We start from the raw sequence: 20343 nt of genomic DNA, 5'->3' as shown, positions 1-20343 counted from the left end.
TCCCCTTTTTTATCTCTTTCCCATCCAGCCTTCAGCACAGGCTTGAATATGGTTTATTGGAACAAGAAATTGATTTATTTATGCGTAGATTTCAAAGTAGCTGTAGCTTTAGATTGTCCACAAGCTGCAGGTCCTCCTTTAAATAGTCATATAATTCAGACAGTGTAGTATTGCTTGATCTTGGTCTGTAATGGTTTCCGAAGAGTTGTTAGATACACAGCAATGATCAGATAAATTGAGAACTATTTTGCTGTGGCATCAAACTGAGCCACTAAAAGCTGTGAGAGCAGCCTAATGGTCATAGGAAACCAGTGCTAAAATGAGGGGACTGGGCAGGAATTGTGGAAACCAAATGGGGTTTGCAGAGCTCTTAGTCCAAACTATCCTGGTTAAGGATACTGAAGTCGATAATACAGGATTCTCAGCATGTATGTGAATGATTGCCAGGACTTCTAAGTCATTATCTGTATGATTCACGATGAGCCTTTGTCCCCAACATTTATAACATCAGTGTTAATTCTCTTTTACTCTTAAATATCATACAGCAGAAAAAAACCACATTTTCTTCCACTCTTGTCCTAGCATGTTATTCAGACAGAGAGGTAGCTCAACAGAGGTTTCTGCAACAAGCAGAAGCTTTTGCCCATATGTTGTTCCTATATATTGTGGGCTTTGTTTGTGTGTTTATTTTTCTTTGTTGTTGGCATTCTAGAATGCATTTGTTAAATTTTATATTCTAGCCTGAATCTAAATCTTGGATGCATTTTAAATTTTATTGTTTTAGAAGGAAATAAGTTAACCATATATTAATTTTAGATTACTGTTTCCTTTTAAGGAGCAGCAAGTTTTTTGTAGTGAAGTGATCTAAAATAATGCTTTTTTTTTTTTTTTTTTTGAAGTGAATTGAAAAAGAGTATTGATTTTCCTGACCAGTTTAAAACCTGTTTCAAGTTTTTAAGCTGTTAGAACCACATTACTGTAACATTCTATTAGAATATAATAAAAGTCTTATAATTTTTCAAAAGAAGCCAAGTATACTTGACAACACTGGAAAGTCCTTTAGGGGTTGATACCACATGTATGTGTTTGCTCTGAATACTTTGAATTTATGTTTGTTTCTGTTGGAGAGGGAAGGAGAATGATGCAGGAAAAATCCAGTCTAGTCAAAGATAGAATTGTTGTACGGTTTAAGCAATGATCTCACTTCTCATTGCAGTGTCATCCAGCTAATGAGGTTCATATTTGGCAGTTAATAAAGTGAAGGTCTCTGCCCTATTATTGAAATTCAGTTTCTAAAGCATTTCTAATTTCTTCAGCATTTGCCTGCCTCCTAGATTGATGATTAGAAATTATTGTAGTTGCAATGAGAGTGGATTTTTTTGCTTGACTCTGGGTGTCTCACCTGAAGCTGAACTTGGCTTGCTGTACAAGACAGTTTCTAGGTTCAGACTTCAGTGGGAGGGTGGTATTTGTGTATTATTGTCCCCCCAGCCTGGGTGGTGAAAGTAGTAGTCAGGTAGCAAACTTTCTCCTTTTGAAAAGCATAATTTCTTTACAAGTAAAAGATTTTCTCCAAAATGCATTTTTAAGAGAAAATGTTCAAAATACAAGAAAATTTACATTGTGCATATCTTATTTTCCCTCATTTGTTTTGTTGTGGTGGTGGTGGTGGTGCCTTTTTGGATTTTTGTTGGGGTTTTTTGTTGGTTTGTTTTGTGGTTTTGGGGGATTTTGTTTGGCTGGGTTTTTTGTTTGCTTGGGGTTTGGGGGGGTGGTCTTTGTCGGAAAATCTGATTATTTTTTTAGTTTCTTTGTGGTTTCTTTAGGTATTTGGCTTCCTGGGATATTCTAGTTTTCAGTACTTCAATTAATATCCTTATTTCCTCAGTACAAGGCTTGAATATGAAGACAAGAAGACAACATAATTGTCTAGGCCCAGTGCATTACATTACTTTTAAGTAAAGCGTGTTTGTTTTTCACTTACACCTCTTTTAAGCTAATTGGGAACCCTTCACAAAATTCTAGTAATTCACCATAAAACAAGTCTGTATTGATAGGCAGGTGCCAAAGTGATGTTTTAAACAGTGATAAAAATGTCACAATTATATAGTAATTCTGTATGTCTGTTTTCATGAAATATAAAACTTTTTTATCTGAGTCAATAGAGATATTAAAAAAAATGTTTAATCAGCTTTGCATCTTCAAAGTGTAACTGGCTAATTACTTATGGCTGATGATTCTGGTTAAATCCCAGACAGCGTGCTCAGAGCTTTCAGTACTTAGAAAATTTATTCCAAATGAACTGCCTTCAAAGGATACTGCCTTCAAGGCTAGAGTTGTTTGGTTGCTTTGTTTAGGGTGGTGCTTTTTTATGTGTTTGTTTTTTTTTTTTTTAAATGAAAAACCTTCATATAACATCTAGTTATTTGTACTGTAACAGTTTGGATATATTTCTTAGGGTTCTTGAAAAAAAAAATTTGACATAGTAATTATGTTCTGTATGTTCTGTAATTATTCAGGAGTTGATCTTTTGGTGGACCAGCCATTTTCCCTTGAAACCCTGACGTCTCTGGTGGAACTGACCCGTTTTGAGACCTTGACACCACGGTTTTCAGCCACTGTCCCTCCCTGTTGGGTAGAAGTCCAGCAAGAGCAGCAGCAAAGGCGGCACCCTCAGCATCTGCACCAGCAGCACCACGGGGATGCAGCTCAACACACTCGAACCTGGAAGCTACAAACAGACAGGTAAGGAGGGTGACAGCCCAGAAGGAGTTGTGTGCATTGCTCAACTAGTTTGTATAGCTGGGCAGTCACAAATTTCATGCAATTGAATTGTTTTTAGCTCGTGTGCTAGTTTAAGAACGTGTAGTTTTGAAGATGATTATCCCTACTTGGTAGCTTGTCTCTGTGAGATTGCCAGAGTTGTTTTAGTGGACCTTGAAACAAATTGAAACATCAGGTTTTGAATTGGGGTATTTTAATTTGCCAAATGTGGCCACTTCATTGTATAATTAGACAACCACATTTGCCAGAGTTACAGATATTCTTGATATATTCTGTAAAAGACTGATTCACCCTTCTTATGCATATACATGTTCTCAGTATATTTTTTTAATCAGAAAATGGTGCCAGTATGACTAATTGGTTGTCCAAAATGAAATTATATTGTAATTTATTTTAAAATATGAAGATAGAATCTGGATTTACGTCTGTTCATGTGAAATTAAATCTTTATATGTGAGACATTTACTTAAACCACTACAGAGCCTCAGTTGTGCTACAATTTAGGTGATATTTTCATTGAAATGAACTGCACCAACATGGTATATGTAGCAGTACTTAGTTTTTAACACATGATGTGAGAACTTGGAATTCCTCTTCGGGTACTTTTTGTGAAAAATGCATGGAGAAACAGAACATAGATATAAGTTTCATTGTGTGTTTCATTAAGGGATGTGCTTAAGATACTACAAAGATCTTTTAGGTCAGGCTGTTACACATCTGTTCCACTGATATGTAAGATTTGGAAAGGCCACACAGTGGAAACAGTGAAATGACCAAAGGGAGCTAGAGATCATTCATGGGGCAGAAAAAGCATGTTGTAGAAACAAGTGAAAGCTGGCATGTGATACTCGAGTATTCCAGATGGGAAGACAGGTAATAGTTGCAGGCATTTTCAGGGCTGACACCTAACAGGAGCTGAACTTGCTTGAATTAAATATTCATAAGCTGTGGTTAAAAACATGCAGTGCATTATAGGTTTTAGAGCCTTTATTTATCTTGTGGTTTAGCTTTGTGTAAGTAGAATATTCTGTGTGGAACAAGTAGAAAGGAGGTGGTTCCTTGGAAAATAACTTCTAGTTAAAACAATTGGTTATCCAAGTGTGCTCAGCAGCAGTTGAAAAGTAAAAAGCTACCAATATGAAGATACAAGGAAGCAAAAAGTGAAGGTAATTGCTGTTAATCGGAAGGTGATAAGTGGAAAATTGGCTTATGAATATTCCTTTCATTAAAGGAAAAGACCTATGCCTGCTGCAAAGTACAACCAGGGTTGTAAAGGGGTAAAGTTTAAAAGTTTTGGTTTAGTACTAGAAGTCTTTGACAGCTGCTAAATGACTCATGATGAAAATTATATTAGAGTCCCTTTGTTCTTAGGGTAGAATCTTAAGATTGAAAGCAAAATTAACTCTTAATTAAAAGTTATCTGGGAAGAAACTTTTTGATTTCCGGATTATTTTGTTGGCCATTAATATGAGGCTCCTTTTATCTCTTCTTTGAGTGCCTCATACTGATACCTATCAAGATGTGGGATTACACAGGTGCTTCCTGTTTGATCTGATTTATCTCTTAACACTGGGTCATTGTCTTCTTTTTTTCCCAACAGCAACAGCTGGGATGAGCATGTCTTTGAACTGGTTCTACCCAAAGCCTGTATGGTTGGACATGTGGACTTCAAATTTGTTTTGAATTCAAACATCACCAACATTCCCCAGATTCAAGTGACTTTACTGAAAAATAAAGCTCCAGGCTTAGGGAAAGTAAATGGTAAGAAATAACTTAAGATAACTTTCAGAACATTATTTCTTTTCTTAAACTCCTTATTCTCTGTGATGTCAGAAAAATTGCTTGAAATTGTGTAAGTATTCCAGTTTTACTTATTTCCATTTTATTGTGCTTCTCAGCATCATGGGCTGTTTTCACTTATCATGTTTTGAGTGAAAACATTTTGAAAATCCTGACATTTATACAAATGAAAACACATAGCTTGAAACTCTATTATTATTCTGTACTGCTCCAATCCTACAGTCATTAAAAAAATACATTTGTCAATTGTAAATCATCTTAGCGATTGACCGATAAAACAAGTGGTGCTCTTCTAAGGTCTTGGTATATAAAAAAAAAAATTATAATATATCGTTCCAATTCACAGAAGGAAATTATTTGCCAGTGAGAAAATGACAAGGCTTTTCTTCATGGCAGTAGAAAAAAACCTGGCTTCCTTGGGAATTCTTTCATCCTTTGCATTAATCCTAAGCTCTGGGAAAGCTGCAGTGTGATTTCACCTTTTGTTCCTTGCAGCTTTGACAGAGGAGGCCAAAGTTAGGAACACTCTTGCCTTGGGAAGACTCCTAACTGGACTGTGCATCTTACTGCCTCTCAGGGAACCTATGAGGGGATAGTGTAAATTGAAAAGTCAGTTTTCTTTGATGTGAAAGTTTTTGCTTCCATTGGGATTTTCCTGTGGTAAGAGTGTTCATTGCATGTCCTGCTGCACTGTCTGCTAGGAGAGGAAGATATTACATGCAGCACCTCCTCTTATTGAGGCATTAATTGGTTATCTTTATCTGGCCACCTCTTTTCCAAAAGCTTCTGGGAACTGAGTACTTCACAGAACTCTTACTGTCAGATGTTATTAAATTGGTTACTGGATATAAAATGTGTTGGGGAGAACAGCAAGCATGATCCTAAAAGTCCTTTTTTCCCCCCCTTTTTCCTGTTTTTTTTTTGATCGCTAAGTAAGAGCATCCCAGTTAAACAAGGGTAACAGAGCTGTAAATTTCAAAAAGGAATACAGGCATACCAAAGGTCACTGGCATGCTTCCATACAACTTCCCGCTCCATAACATTCCCCAGTGTTTAACAACAAAAAAATGTGTCCTGAATATGCTTCCTTTAAATACTGGTTGTTATCCAAGAACAAAATATTCTAGCATAGTAATATTCTTTGTGAAAAGCCAATTCTTTCAAGATACAAGATGGTTTAGATTTAGCAGAAGTGCCAGCTGTGACTGCAGGACAGCAGACAGCAGGTGTTCTTTCAGTTTCTTCATTTTTTTAATGCTTGCAATAAAACCTTAATTTTAACATGTAGCAGAAATTAGTTCTGTCAAATTTAAAGACAGGATAGATAGGCCATGTTGCTCTTCTGAATGGAACATGCTTTGTTTTCAGCCTGAATTCAGTCCATTTGCAGATCTGGATGTCAGAATCAATCTGAAAATCTTCACCTGTGGAACAAAACAGTAGAAGAAAAGCTAAACTCTTTTCCTTAATGCTTTGGTTTTAAATATTTCTGAGCAAAGGGTTTCATGAGTTGGTAATTCCTTGGAGGCATTTGATTGTGCTGTGAACTAGATTGCCAGAGCTCTCCGTGAATGCTTTTCCTCACAGCATACTGATCAGAAGTCATAACAGCTCTTCCAGAAAATTTTTCACTTCCTTACATATACTGGAATTTGTTTGGGTTTTTTTTATAGATAGGTTGGAAAAAGCATGGAATGGAGGGTCAGTTTGTCTGAAAAGGACTGGGGAATGTGAGAGCGCCTGCAAGGCAGCCTTTCAAGATCTTTGGTTTTTTTTTTTATTCAGTAGGATTGAGGAGGCACAACTAACCAACATCTTCCCAAAGTGTGACTGCATTGCAGTTGTTTCCTCTCCTTTTTCAATTTCTCAAATTTTGGAAAAGGACCTTGGTGACATTTGCCTTTTTTCTATTGAATAAAGTAATAGGGCATTAGTGATTTCATTATAAGGGAAGGCAAACCTAGATAATTTATATCTGTGATGGATCTTAAACAAAATGTTCTAATCCTAGAGAGAAGTAATATTCAGGATTGTTTGATGGCTCTTGAAAATGTTTGAAAACCTCAGACTGAAATTCAATTAACTCCCCCTATTCCCTTCTCTCCTTCCACAGAGGGAGAAAAGAACTGAAATGTTAAGATAATGAGACCTAGGGAAGATGTGTAGGGGAGAGTTTATTCAGTCATTTTTTGGAATGACAGGAACCCTGGGAAGAGTTAAATATTCAGTGGTAGTAATGGTAAGGCCAGAGGCATAATTCTTCCAGTTTGGAATTAATGGTTTTGGTGTGGCAGTTAATTCACTGTATATGCTTCTTGTTTATTTCCTTGCATGTCCTCTTCATCTATGATTCATGTGATCCATTTAATTGAAAAAAAAGGCTGTATTTAAGTTTTATCAAAATAATGTTTGGTGTTCAGCAGGAGCAATCCAGTTATTTTAAGTTTAAAGTATTTAAAGTTTATCAAACTTTCAATATTGGAATCTAATTGCTTGGGAGTAATCTGCAGCAGATTATTGGGGAAAAGAATTTGGGCAGTGTTAAAGCAAAACAGGCTCTTTAGAGCTCATTCAGAAGTATTTTTTTTAACTATTTGCTGCAACTTCAGTTCAATGCTAATATGAAAAACGTGCCTTTGTACATTAGAAATAGTGTTGTGGGCAGAAAGCTGATAATTTTGCTATGAAAAGTATTGCTTCTGTTTTTCTTAAGCCTTGAGTAGTGTTTGAAATCTTGCTAATATATTTATTTCCAGAAGCAGCAGTAGATAGACAGATCACATTTCCTTTATCTCCAGCTCTTAATATTGAAGTGGAGAGAAATGGAAAACCAGGACTGGTGGAATTCAATGAAGAAATGCAGTATATGGATGTAGAGGAACCACAATGTAAGTTTTATTTATCTTGTTATATTTTGTTTAAAATATGAGCTTTCTTTTTTCTTTTTCAAATGATACGCTGGAATTCCTCTGCAAAGAATTCTCAGTCATTTAAAATATACTTATTTCTCATCTCTCTTCAGAGTTTTTCTCTCACTGATCTGTTTGCTTAAAGAGTTGAAAGTTTAACACAAACACACCAAAAAAATCCCAAACTATTGAAGAGGTTTGTTGCTTAAAAAGCAGATTAGTATTTATTTGAATTTAGAAATAAAGTAGATTGATAGGGCACTTTGCTAACTAAAATTCTTACACTGTTCCAGCAGTATTTTACTTTGTTTCTTTAGCTAGTTTTAGTATAATTTTTCTTTACATACCTGGCTTTTGCAGAGATTGCAGCTGTAAACAAGGAAAATAAGGAACAACCACTAAAGAATTCATAACTAGTCCTATTGACTTTGAGTCACATCACACTGGCTGTGCCTGATTTTATAGCTTTTTGTTAACCAACCCTCTTCCACAAGATCTCTTAGACTGTGAAAGGCAGTAAGAGTGGGTCTGAGTCTGAGTGAGGAGAGCTGCAGACTGAAAGTTTTTGGTTGTAGTGATTCAGCATGAGCTATGAATTCTTTTTCTTGGTCTTTAACAGTCTTACTTTACACTTTCTTTTCACTCATGTTATCAGGCTTATCCTAGAGCATGACTAGAAAGGGCCTTTCCAACCCAAACCATTCTATGATTCTATGACTCCAAGAAAGGTGATCATGACTTGCAAAGGATGAGGGGAGGGATCTAAGGGATGATAAAAATGCTGAAAGGAGATGTTCCATGCTGAGAAAGGAGCAGCAGAGATGAGTGAATGATGATTTCAGTAATTTGAATATACCACAGGAGCAACAAATCAGTCTTCTTGTTTTAAATTTATTAATCATTTTGTTTTGTTTTAAACTGTTCTGTCCTACTTCAGTAAAGACCAAGTAAGAGTTGCAGAATCTATAATATTGGTTCATTATTTCATCAGTTGTATATTTTCTGGCTTTGATAATCTGGTTACGTATGTATTGTCCACATTATACAGCTTCAATTGGTTTGAAAACTCTTGTTTACCTTTATTGATTTCACTGGAAAATGTCTAAAAATTAACCTCAAGTAATTTTTGATGTAGAGTTATGTGTATTTAGTGATCAGAGTTTGACATGGTGTATTTTTAATCCATGCAAATGAACGAGATTTTGTGACAATTATGGCTAATTCATATCCATGTTACTCACGTTTTTTTAAGGTCTTAGATTGTGTCCATTTCTGGAGGAACACAAGGAGGATATACTTTGCGGTCCAGTATGGCTGGCTACTGGACTTGATCTATCAGGACATGCTGGAATGTTGACACTAACAAGTCCAAAGCTTGTTAAAGGTAAACCAGTTTATTATGCTGTTTGCATGAAGTATGTATGACTAAAGTGCATCTCATACTTCTGTAGTCGGACTTAGATTTATTTGTTTTCACACTGACAAATTTTGCTGTGTAACAGTTTCAAACTGATGATCAAGTACTGAATTAATATGGTTGAGCTCTGCATGTACACTATATCTGTGAAGTTGAAATCTGTTTACAACTTGCCTTAGTAAACTATGCTAATTCTTCCCCTCCTCCCTTTTTTTCACCCCCACTTTTAGGCATGGCTGGTGGCAAGTATCGTTCATTTTTAATTCATGTTAAAGCAGTGAATGACAGAGGAACAGAAGAAATCTGCAATGGTGGCATTAGACCAGTTGTTAGAATACCACCTCTAAAACCTCAGACTAACAAGGGCCATTCACTTGCTTCATTGTTGGCAAAAGTTGCAGCAGGCAAGGTAATGAATAGCCAAGGAAGACGTGTGTTAGTTGTGGACTTGGTGTGATTTATGTGATCTGAAAACCAAACAGCTGTTAGGAGAATAAGATCTATTAAAAATTGCTTTCTAAACACAACACTGTGTTGACACCTTCAAGAATTAGAGTTCAACATCTCTTTAAGTTGTTTCTTTTGTGCATATTTAGTTGAAAAGATCTGTTCTGCACTTTTACGTTCTGAGCACTTGTTTTTGAAACTTCTGTTTGCCTGAGTATTTTCAGGAGCTGATACACCTCATCCTTCCACAAAGATCTGTGTGTGTGTGTATTTTACTCTTCATCACTGTAGTTCTAAGATTGGATGATATGACATACATCTTGAGGACATTATTAGAATAGTTAGAACATAATAGATTACAGAACATTATTAAGTTTGTTGTTCTATATTAAAGCAACTAGTGAACAAAAGTAGTTTTATTTTAGTACAATGCTGAAAGATTTTACTGAACTGTTTGCATTTCACTGAACAAGGTAAAAAAATTAATCAGTCAGAATCAATGTGATTTTTGAATTTTTTTTCCCCAAAAAAAAAATCAGGAAAAGCCATCTAGCAAAATTGAAGGCACTAATTCTTCAAGAAAATCAGATAATCTGCGAGGTTGTGACTTACTTCAAGAAGTCTCTGTAACAATTCGAAGATTTAAAAAAACTTCAATTTCAAAGGAAAGGTTAGTAGGTGTTTTTTAATTCTGAAGAAATATTAGCTTTAGTTACACTTCTCATAAAAAGTTTAGTCCTCAAAATAGCTCAAGTCAAGCCACTGTTTCAAGTTGTCATTTCATAAGCTTATTTTGTTTGGAAAATCCTATAAATTATGAGTTAGAGGGCACTGCGCTGTGCAACTTGTGGTAGAATAACATCGTACAGGAAATTATATGTTGAGTGATTATTTTACCTGACTTGAAAAAGCAAATATAAAGTGTTCTTGGTAAAGTAGATAAATTATCTGGACAGATTTTTTTTTTTTTAAAGGAAGCATCTTCCCTTTCTATTTCCGCATTGTCTGGTTTCTTACAGCAGAGATTATATTATTTGTCAAGAAGTTTAGAATCAAATTTAACCAATAAATTGTTACTCAAAGAAGTGGTTAAAGTCTCTGGATTGGTACTGCAGACCTCAATGCAAACAATATAGTATTTAAAGTGTATTATCAGCTGCCACCCTACAGTGGTGGCACTGACTGTAATGGGCATAAAGAGGTCAAAGAGGCTACAAAGAGGTATGTGCAAATGTTTGCTAAAGAGTATTGTGGATCGTGGAAGTTTGTTTGCATTTAAAAGTTGCTAGTCGAGTTAATAGGAGGAAAAAATTCACAGATGGTTACTAGGTATATATTAACATAGGAAGTTCTACGAGCAGAAAATAGGAAGATTGGGAATATGTGCATGGAAGGTATTATATATGTTTGTGTACTGGTTTTACACTTATCTAGATTCTCTATTTTCCTGCTCTTATGACAGGATACAAACAAAGCTGGAGGGACACTTTAATGGGAGAATGGCCATATTGGATAATTCTGGTTTTTATCTCCTTCCCCTCCTCCCTAGAGTTCAACGGTGTGCCATGTTACAGTTTTCAGAGTTCCATGAGAAGTTGCTCACCACTCTTTGCAAGAAGACAGATGATGGTCTGAGTACAGAGCACTCTCAGAGTCTTGTACTTGACACGCTTTGTTGGCTGGCTGGAGTGTACTCAAATGGACCTGGCAGGTGAGGGAGGAATTGTGTTCAGATTATCGTGGATATTTTTCAGTGTCAGTTCGCTTTAAAAAAAAAAAAAAAAAAAAAAAGTTTCATATGATTCTCTAAAGTATGCAACTTGTTTTTACAGCTCAAAGGAAGGAAATGACAGTTTGCTTTCTAAAACACGTAAATGTGTCTCTGATATTATACGCGTTTGCTTCTTTGAAGCTGGGCGGAGCATAGCTCACAAATGTGCACGATTTCTTGCACTGTGCATCAGGTCAGTCCTAGTTATTTACGTTTATTTTTATTTATGTATTTCTATTTTATATATATTCAGGGGATTTGCATGCAGTCTGAATTGTACAAACGTGTTTGTTATTGTTTGACATGGAATTCATAAAGCAACAAGATCTGAAAGATCTGTTCAGGGAAAATGTGTTTAGGGTATGACTGCAAAGAACATCAGTCTTTCAGCTTCATCTTCTGGAGGAGATGTCATCCTTGGTTCTTTCTTAAGTAAATGTTAAAGTGTCTCTGCGTTTCTTTGTAGCAATGGCAGGTGTGACCCGAGTCAGCAGGGGTTTGGATCAGTTCTTCTAAAAGCTTTGCTCGACAATATGCCTCTTCTGCCTGCCGCTGCCACAGGTGGTACGTATACAGTGGTTGTTCTTCAAAACATACACAGTGTATTTGCTGTTTGTCATGTTTTGTTGGACTCTCATATGAGATAAGAATTAGGTGATGGTTTGGTTAGAACAAAATGCTTCTTGGAGTGGTATGGTCAGGTGGTATCCAGGTATGAAGGAGGCATTTGCAGATAGTGGAATTTTAAGTAAATGAGCTTGCTTGAACCAAAATGCCAAGTCTGACATTGCTGGAAGAGCTTAAATAAGTTTTACAAGAGTTTTCAAAGGTGTTCAGCAACAACAGATTCTGTTGACTTAAGTTACGGTCAAAATTGTCTGTTATTTTTTAAAATTAGAAGATTTATTCCAGGAAGCCTGCCTATCCAAGTGATGTCCTACTAACAATCCACTTTTGTTTTTTCTGCACCTAAAGGAAATTAACCAAGTTAAATTCCTTCCTTGTCTACATTGCAGAGTAATGGTGTCTTAGCACCTTGTTGAAGCCTCTTGAGTGCCAGATGGGATGGGAAGATGACTTTACCCACGTATTTGGGGCATCAAGGCCTGCTTTTCACACTAGGACATTGTTGAATTAGTTCTAGCTTGGCATCGCCAAGGGGTTTTTGCAGGAAAATTAGTTTGCATTCCAAATGGTTTGTTGTGCTACCACCCAGGTAGAAACACTTAACACACTGCTATAAAGGGTTTGGAATGCATGGGGAGGGAAGAAGGGGGAAGCTGAGATTTGTTTCCATACAGTACCACCGCAGTGTACTTCTAGAACTGATCTGTAAATAAACAGTGACTCCAGCAAATACAGATTAAGGAGACAGCAATCAAAAAACAGAGGATAAAAGCAGAAAAAGAGTTGAATCTGGGGTAGGGCTCGGCTCTGATAGGATTGGAACCCCTAGCCTAGCACCTTACTAGGTCAAGAGGATTTTGATTGTTGTGGGCAGAAGCAATGAAGGAAGTGTACAAACTCTCTCTTGGGAACCTTTTTTCTTCAGTTATGTGTTAGTTGTTAAGAGAATTGGAAGTACTTGTGAAAATTAATGATTACAGAATGATTCGAAATTGTAGTCTCTCAAAAAAGGAGAAGGGGTAGAATACTTTCTAGTCTATATTCAGTAACCATTAGATACTTCATTTATCACTTCCATTAATTATTCTTCAAAGTATGCTTTCTCAGTGAAAAATTCCTATCATGTTTCACCTGAATTTTTTTTTTATTTTTAATGCAGGATCTGTGTACTGGTATTTTGTATTGCTGAATTATGTAAAGGATGAAGATTTGGCAGGATGTAGTACAGCTTGTGCATCATTGCTAACCGCTGTGTCCCGACAGCTGCAGGATCGCCTAACACCGATGGAAGCGTTACTTCAGACAAGGTACTAAGAAGTGTGAATGATGTAAACCTAATAAAAACAAACATAAGAATTGTGTAATGCCATCCTTTGGTGTTCTGAAAAAGGTTGGGTGTTTTTAAAAAAGATACAATGTGCTGTATTTGTTTGAGCAAGGATTAATTTGCTGCAGCTCTGGAAAACAGTTTTAACTTGTGCAAAGTTAAAGGTGAATTTAATTGCTATCTCACATTTTATATCAGCAAATGTGTATGTAATGTTTGATGTCTGTGGAATCCTTAAGTTAGCACTTATAATTTTTAGTATAAGGACTAACAAAGCGTGTCCTGTTTTGAGTGTTGGAGGGAATCAAATATACCAAATAGTTTCAGTTCTACAAAAGTGTAGTCTCTCTGTAGGCTGACCATACAGTTTATGTATTTCTATTGAAGGACATGTCTCTAACTGTAGAGACCTGGAGTAATTTACTGGGAATGCAGGTGCTTATTTAAAATTATGTATCAATGTAATTTCAGACTGTGATGTTGCCTATTTTACATATTGAACTGATTTGCTAATTTAGCTTTATATTTATGTGATGCCTAAAGGAAATCTCTGATGGTTCAGTTTTGTAGCAGTTTCCTTTCCAGATGCCCACTTTTGAATTTGGTACAAGTGATATGTGAAGTGAGCTTCCGTTCTTGGTATCCTTCAAGCTTAGAGTTTCTGAATGTTTCTAGATGATGTTTTTTTGATTTTTTTTCTTTCCTTTTTTTTTCTTGGAACTAAATTTGTGTTCTCTTTTAACTTGGTAACCCTATAGCTAGCTTAAGAAAAGTAGCAGACACATCTGTCTGATTCCTTATTTGATTATTAGAGCTCTCTAGCAAGGACTGACTCTTTGATTAAATTTACCAACATAAGCAAAATTTGCTGGCCTTTCCTTCATATGTCTACAGATCAAGAGAATACTGTTATTTTAGTTTGGGGTTTTTTAAGAGAAATTAGTAGGCAACCATTGCTTTACCCTTTTTCCCTTCCCTCTCCCTGAGTTGTATTTTATTGTATTTGTGTGCATTTGTGTTGCAGAGTTTATAGTATTGTGGTTTTCCTCTTTGTATTGGTCCCAGGTGCGATAGTCTAACATCTGGTAGTCAGATAAAAGCAGATGTCTAGTTAAAGGATCTTCACTTTCATATTGTCTTCAGGGAGAGTAGTACTCATTTTACTATCATGTGTTGCAATAAAGCAAGTAAAATTGGTAAGGATAAAGGCAGTTAGGTATGTTACATGATTTGCAGTTCAGAGACCAACAAAAAAAGGGATTTCAGAGAGTATTTTAGGCTGTTTTACAGCAAAGCAGGTTGATTTGTCTCTAAAAAAATCTAACAAAATTTTTCCAACTCGTTCTTAAGAGTACCCGATTGAAGTAGTGGTGGAATTTAAGTATTTAAAATATTGTAAGGTGTTACACGGCTTAATTATTCTTATCATTAACACTTGAACTGTCCCCTGCTCACATCTAATCTGAAATCTTTCCTGCTGCAACTAAAGCCTCTTAGTGCTTGTGTTGTCCAATTTGGCACATTGGCAGTGGAGAGCAGATTATTTCATTCTTTACAAATTTTAGATGTCCAGGGTTTGTTTGTATCTTGATTGTGTTCTCCAGATCTGTAGTCATTCTTAAAGCATTTCCTTGAGCTGTTTTCTTTGGTCCTTATCTTCTTTGCGTTGTGATACACAAAAGTTTAGACATTACTCCAGCTGCATATTCTGACAAGTTAAGTGGAAGAGCCATTTTGCATACCTTGTATTCATTACTGCACAGATGAATAGGGTGATGGGTTTTTACGTGACATTGTTGATTCATTCTTTGGGTTTTTGTTGATGTAACTTATATAATCTTTTTAGAAAAGTGTTGCTAATGCAGCTTAAAACTGTGAACCTGATCATTCCTGCTGAAGGATGGGTAAATGCACTATGCTTTCATAAATCACAGAATATTCTGAGTTAGAAGGGACCTTCAAGGATCATCAAGTCCAGCTCTTAAATGAATGGCCCATATGGGGATCAAACCCTTGACCTTGGCATTATTAGCACCGTGCTCCAGCCAACTAATCTGGGTTGGGCAGAACAGATTTAACTCTCTGATGTACATTCAAATTCTGACTCTATAAAGCTTATGTAGAATTTTTAGGGTTTATCACCTGCTTACTTAAATCAAACTCTTCATTTAAATCATGCAAGTATTGTGTTAGTGTTGAGCTGACGTATTTACTGAAGTTGTAAATCTGAAAACAAAATCAGGCTGTGAAGGTACCCCATTGAAAGTTGTCTGAGCATTTTTGTGTGTTTTAGGGACCACTTTGCTTACGAAACAGAGTCAGGCAGCTAACAAGTCAGTCTTGTCAGATGTGCCCTGTGCAGGGGTTCTGTCCAATGCATGCTTGTAGAGAGCAACCAAGTCTCTTTTGTCTTGTTCTTAGTATAAAGTTGTCATCTTAAATCTGCTACCTTGTAAGTAACTTGGTTGGGAAATGTACATGAAATGGGTTGAACTGGGTAATTCTCAGATGATCTGTAGCAATTTTTACCCTTTTGTAACATTATTCATCATTTTCTGACTAATTACACTCATAGTATTTTGTGGCAAAAAAGGAGCCCAACTGATGTTGGAAGCATTTTAACATTCAGAGAAGTCTGGAATCTGTTCTGCCTTGCTGCTAGTGTTGTATTCATGTAGACATTTACACATTTGTGACTACCTGACCAAAAAAGACATATGAACACTCCAGCCTTCTCAACATTACCTGCTGAGAAAATTACCTGATAAAAACATTACCTGCTAAAGAAAAGAGAAACTGCTTGGAGGCAGAGGGAAAATGAGGAAGAACTTACTGTCCCTGCTGGTGTGTTTGTGAAAATATTTCACATTACTTCCGTCTCTTTCCGATCAGAGTGTTTCTCACTGTTGTACCTACATGTGTGTTCTTTTTTTCATGCTTAATAATTTGGCCTGATTTCCATTTTTTTCCACTTGTCAGTAATTGGTAATAGGTATTGGTACACAAAAAAACCCAAACAAACAACAAACCAACACTGGTTTTGATACTACTCTGGATTTTCCTTTTTCTTGACTAATAAAACCTTAACTGATATGAGACCATCCTTACCTGAGTGATGGTGCTGTATTTTCCCCTGCAGCACTGCCAGAGTAGATGTTACGGGTTTTCTTCTGTTGAGATATTTTATTGCAAGCATTGATTGGTATGCCTAGTAGCATTTCCTTTCAAATTTTTACTTCAACTGAAGTGGAATTTCTTTTGCTGTTTTGGAATGGTACTTTGCTTTTATTGACTTCAGACAAATGTCTGATTGACCATGTGCAGGCATGTGTATTGTTGTGGCTAATTGTCTAAGGCTTGTAGTTCTGGTTTCTGTGTCTGTGATTGTGCGTCATGTTTCCAGGACTCTATCTTCAAAACACTTTAGTAACAAAGAGTTACCTGTTTAGCATGATAAACTGTTTGAAAAGGCCATCTAATAAATTGCTTTAATGAAGTATAAGTAAATGATAATTTCTAAGATATATCAAATGAATAGTTTAGAATATAATAAAATCCTGGTCATGAAATACTTGACCTTTTTCTGTAAATTATTTTATATGAATTCTTATTGTTTGAATAGTGCTGTTTGTCCTACTCCATTTGCAGGTATGGATTATATAGTTCACCTTTTGATCCAGTTCTGTTTGATCTGGAAATATGTGGCTCGTCTTGTAAAAATGTATACAACAGCAGCATTGGAGTACAGTCAGATGAAATTGATTTGTCCGATGTTCTATCAGGTATGTATGTTCAGCAGCAATCTGTTGTGGAAGAGCTGATAAATCTCTCTGTTACACTGTTTTCCCTCAGTGAAGATTTGGTTTTATACTTTCCATCTGTTTCATAGCTGTGCAACCAAGCTGAAGTTCAGGATAGTCTCTTGCTTCCTGGTGTCTTTTACAGTTCCTGTGGCCTTAGGGCAAGGAAACTTCTTTCTGGAATCTTGTTTTCTTACCATGTAGAATATTTAAGGGTAGAGATAAAACAGAAAGGCTGCTCACATTCTCCTGGGTCAGAGTCATCTAGTAAGCATCTATGACCTCTATGGAGTAGCTTCCTTGAGATGTGTTATTATTCATTTCGACTGGCAACACTCACGTAGGTAGAGAAATCTAAATGGATTTTCCCAAAGTTGGAAAGTTGCTATATGGCATTCCTCTACTTATATATTACATGTTTGATGGCTATTCTTTCTGCTTCAGAGGCATTAAAATACCTTGAAAGCACTTTTGTATTGATCCTCTCGGGTTAGTTTGTAAGTGAATCTTTAGGCCATGGAATGTCCAAAGAATTAGATAATTTTTACCTGTCAGGAAATTCTTTTTATAGCAAGCATATTCGTCAGTCATAGTGACTCCTTTCCTTTTCTTGTATACTATTATCCTTCTCCTTGCCAGGCCTCCCTCCATACAACTGTGTGAACTTTCTTAGGAAATTGATTAATAGTCTAGTTGTTATACTGAAGTGGTAGATGATCTTAGTTGGTCTGACAGTTTCTTCCTTTGTAGTAACATCAATGTATTTTTGCAAGCTAATTTACTTTCAGTGTAGAAAGAATAGAGCATCTCTATATAATTTATTTCTGGAATTAAGAAGGTTATACTACGTTTCTACTGTCACATTTGATAGTTTGACGTATTAATATACTCTGTTCAGATTTGGCAGCATTATCCTTTTAAAATACAGTTCCGTTTATATTGTGGATGTGATGATGTTAAGGTTTTTGTTCCACAACATGAACTACATAAAATATGTAGATTATGTTTAGCTGTCCCTTTCAACGCTTCCTGACTTGAAATGTTGCTATCAAGAAAACATTGGCTGATTATGCAGATACATGTTTCTCTTTCAGGAAATGGGAAAATAAGTAGCTGTGCAGCTGCTGAAGGTAGTTTTACTTCCCTTACTGGACTTCTGGAAGTTGAACCTCTGCACTTTACCTGTGTTTCAACAAGTGATGGAACTAGAATAGAAAGGGACGATGCAAGTACGTTTACTGGTATATACAATTTTTCTTTTTTTTCTACTTAGCATTGTTCCACAATATATTTTTCATTGGACATAAAAACAGTTTGACAAACAGACTGCCTCTAGTTTTGTAAGTGTTGAAATGTTTTGTTTGTGCGGGGTTTTTTTCAAGTAGGTGCTATATGTGAAGTTAAACTTCTTGGAGCTAAACAAACAAACTGGATTAAAGATTTATTAATTTGAATCAATTTGTTTCTGTCAGAGAGTATAATGTACAAGCTTGCATCTTTACCTTACAGCCTTATGTGGTGGAAGAATTTCAGAGCATTAGGAGGCTTTTCTGTAATCCAAATGTTGCATATATGACCAGTATACCTGGCCTATAAACCATATACTTCATAATTCAAGATGGTATTACTTTGTAGCAAGAACTGGGTAAAAGGAGATATTAATTGTTCAGAGCACTGTAAAAACAAGAGAAATAAGGGATTAAATGTTTTACAGTTTCTACATACATGTTTTGTTTTGTTTGTTTCATGCCAGTGAGTACCTTTGGGGTTACCCCAGCAGTTGGTGGCCTCTCTTCTGGAACGGTTGGGGAAGCCTCGACAGCACTGAGTTCAGCAGCCCAGGTAGCTTTGCAGTCTCTCTCTCATGCAATGGCCTCAGCCGAGCAACAGCTCCAGGTGCTGCAAGAGAAACAGCAGCAACTTTTGAAGCTTCAGCAACAGGTTGGAGGCTATTTGGCTATATTTTAGTGCTGTCTCTAAATTTCAAAAGCTGAGAAAGTAGTTGCAGAGCTAGTTGCCTTTTTTTTTTCTTTTCTTTTTTTCTCCATAGTGTATTTGAGGAAGGAACAGCTCTGCACTCTGGATCACTGTTATTAAACAAAGTGCTGAGAGTGTCTCCCATGCTTTGGTCTTTCAGACTTGTTTTCTGTGTATTTTGAGGGTGGGTTGGGAGTTTGTAATCAAAACCAAGTCTTAATACGAAAGAATATCAGTCTGAATTTGAAAAAGCCCACTGAAATGAAAAACACAGTTGCTGACACAGCGAAGTACCAGTCATAAAGCCATTGTCAGTATGAGGCTTGGCTGTGTTGACTCTACTTTGCTGATCAGTGGTAGGGGTTTTATTACTTTTTTGATTACTCCAGTTGATTACTCATGTTCCTCAGTGAGTCAAATTAAATAGAGTTTAATTTTTCAGCTTGTAGTTGAACATCTAACATGGCTATGTTGAAAGGAGCTTAGGTTTATTAAATCTAGTTGTATAATAAAAGTTGAATTAGTGGCTCAGTACTACTCCTGTGTTCACAAGCAGTATTATCTGCTACCTACACTGCTTTCATTTTCTCCACAGAAAGCTAAGCTGGAAGCAAAGTTACATCAGACAACAGCAGCAGCGGCGGCAGCAGCATCAGCAGTTGGTCCTGTTCACAACTCTGTGCCTTCTAATCCAGTAGCAGCCCCAGGGTTCTTCATTCATCCTTCAGATGTCATTCCACCCACACCAAAAACAACTCCTCTCTTCATGACTCCACCTTTGACTCCACCTAATGAAGCAGTTTCTGCTGTTATTAATGCCGAGCTTGCTCAACTTTTCCCTGGTTCAGTCATTGACCCCCCAACAGTTAACCTTGCAGCACATAACAAAAATACAAACAAGTCTAGGACGGTAATTATTTCCTTTTTTTTTTTCTTAGAGAAACTAGATGCTGTAAGTGTTACTAGGATCTTAATTTGTACTTGAGTGCTAGTAAATACCTGTTTATTTGGGTGAGATGTGAAAACTGTATCAGTAAATTTAGACAATATGAAAAGGACTTGTGAAAGCAAGATATGTTATAGTACCTCAAATGGTTTCTCTTAATTAGAACTATCTTAACGGTATAAGGAGTTATTAAGTCTTTGAATATATTTTGATGGTTCATGCTCAAATCTAAACGTAGTGAGTTGTTGTCAAAATTGTACATATTTAAATCACAAGAGGTTTTCTTACAGTTTTTTGTAGAGAGCAGCTCATTATAAATGCACAGATTTTAATCACTTAATTTTACTGATGTTTTTCCACTCTTCAGAATCCACTTGGATCCGGTCTTGCCCTTGCAATATCTCATGCTTCACACTTTCTTCAACCTCCACCTCATCAGTCAATTATTATAGAGCGAATGCACTCAGGTAAAACCACAAGTCCTAATAATTGTTTTGACACATTTTCTAATAAGAAATGGAATATTTTCTGGGGCCTT

General features: G+C 36.3%; 1 protein-coding gene across 9 annotated transcripts in view; it reads left to right on the top strand.

Moving 5' to 3' along the window:
- BIRC6 (baculoviral IAP repeat containing 6) overlaps window positions 1-20343 on the top strand; it is a 162737-nt gene that overhangs the window by 38279 nt on the left and 104115 nt on the right. For 3 of the 9 annotated variants that reach the window (XM_050314338.1, XM_050314340.1, XM_050314344.1), the window contains exons 12-26: window positions 2520-2745; window positions 4385-4545; window positions 7341-7472; window positions 8746-8877; window positions 9141-9319; window positions 9897-10027; window positions 10907-11068; window positions 11190-11321; window positions 11595-11692; window positions 12915-13062; window positions 16731-16864; window positions 17977-18123; window positions 18636-18823; window positions 19455-19769; window positions 20173-20272. In XM_050314338.1, the coding sequence (XP_050170295.1) occupies window positions 2520-2745; window positions 4385-4545; window positions 7341-7472; window positions 8746-8877; window positions 9141-9319; window positions 9897-10027; window positions 10907-11068; window positions 11190-11321; window positions 11595-11692; window positions 12915-13062; window positions 16731-16864; window positions 17977-18123; window positions 18636-18823; window positions 19455-19769; window positions 20173-20272 (2385 nt within the window). The remainder of the gene's footprint in view (window positions 1-2519; window positions 2746-4384; window positions 4546-7340; window positions 7473-8745; window positions 8878-9140; window positions 9320-9896; window positions 10028-10906; window positions 11069-11189; window positions 11322-11594; window positions 11693-12914; window positions 13063-16730; window positions 16865-17976; window positions 18124-18635; window positions 18824-19454; window positions 19770-20172; window positions 20273-20343) is intronic. The other 6 variants (XM_050314348.1, XM_050314343.1, XM_050314345.1 and 3 more) reach the window with 5 other exon arrangements.

The sequence above is a fragment of the Myiozetetes cayanensis genome, unplaced genomic scaffold (genome assembly GCF_022539395.1).
Source record: "Myiozetetes cayanensis isolate MyiCay16 unplaced genomic scaffold, myiCay2020 scf2-11, whole genome shotgun sequence".
NCBI lineage: Eukaryota > Metazoa > Chordata > Aves > Passeriformes > Tyrannidae > Myiozetetes > Myiozetetes cayanensis.
Note: the sequence above shows the minus strand (reverse complement) of the source record. Positions and strands in the feature narration are given on the sequence as shown.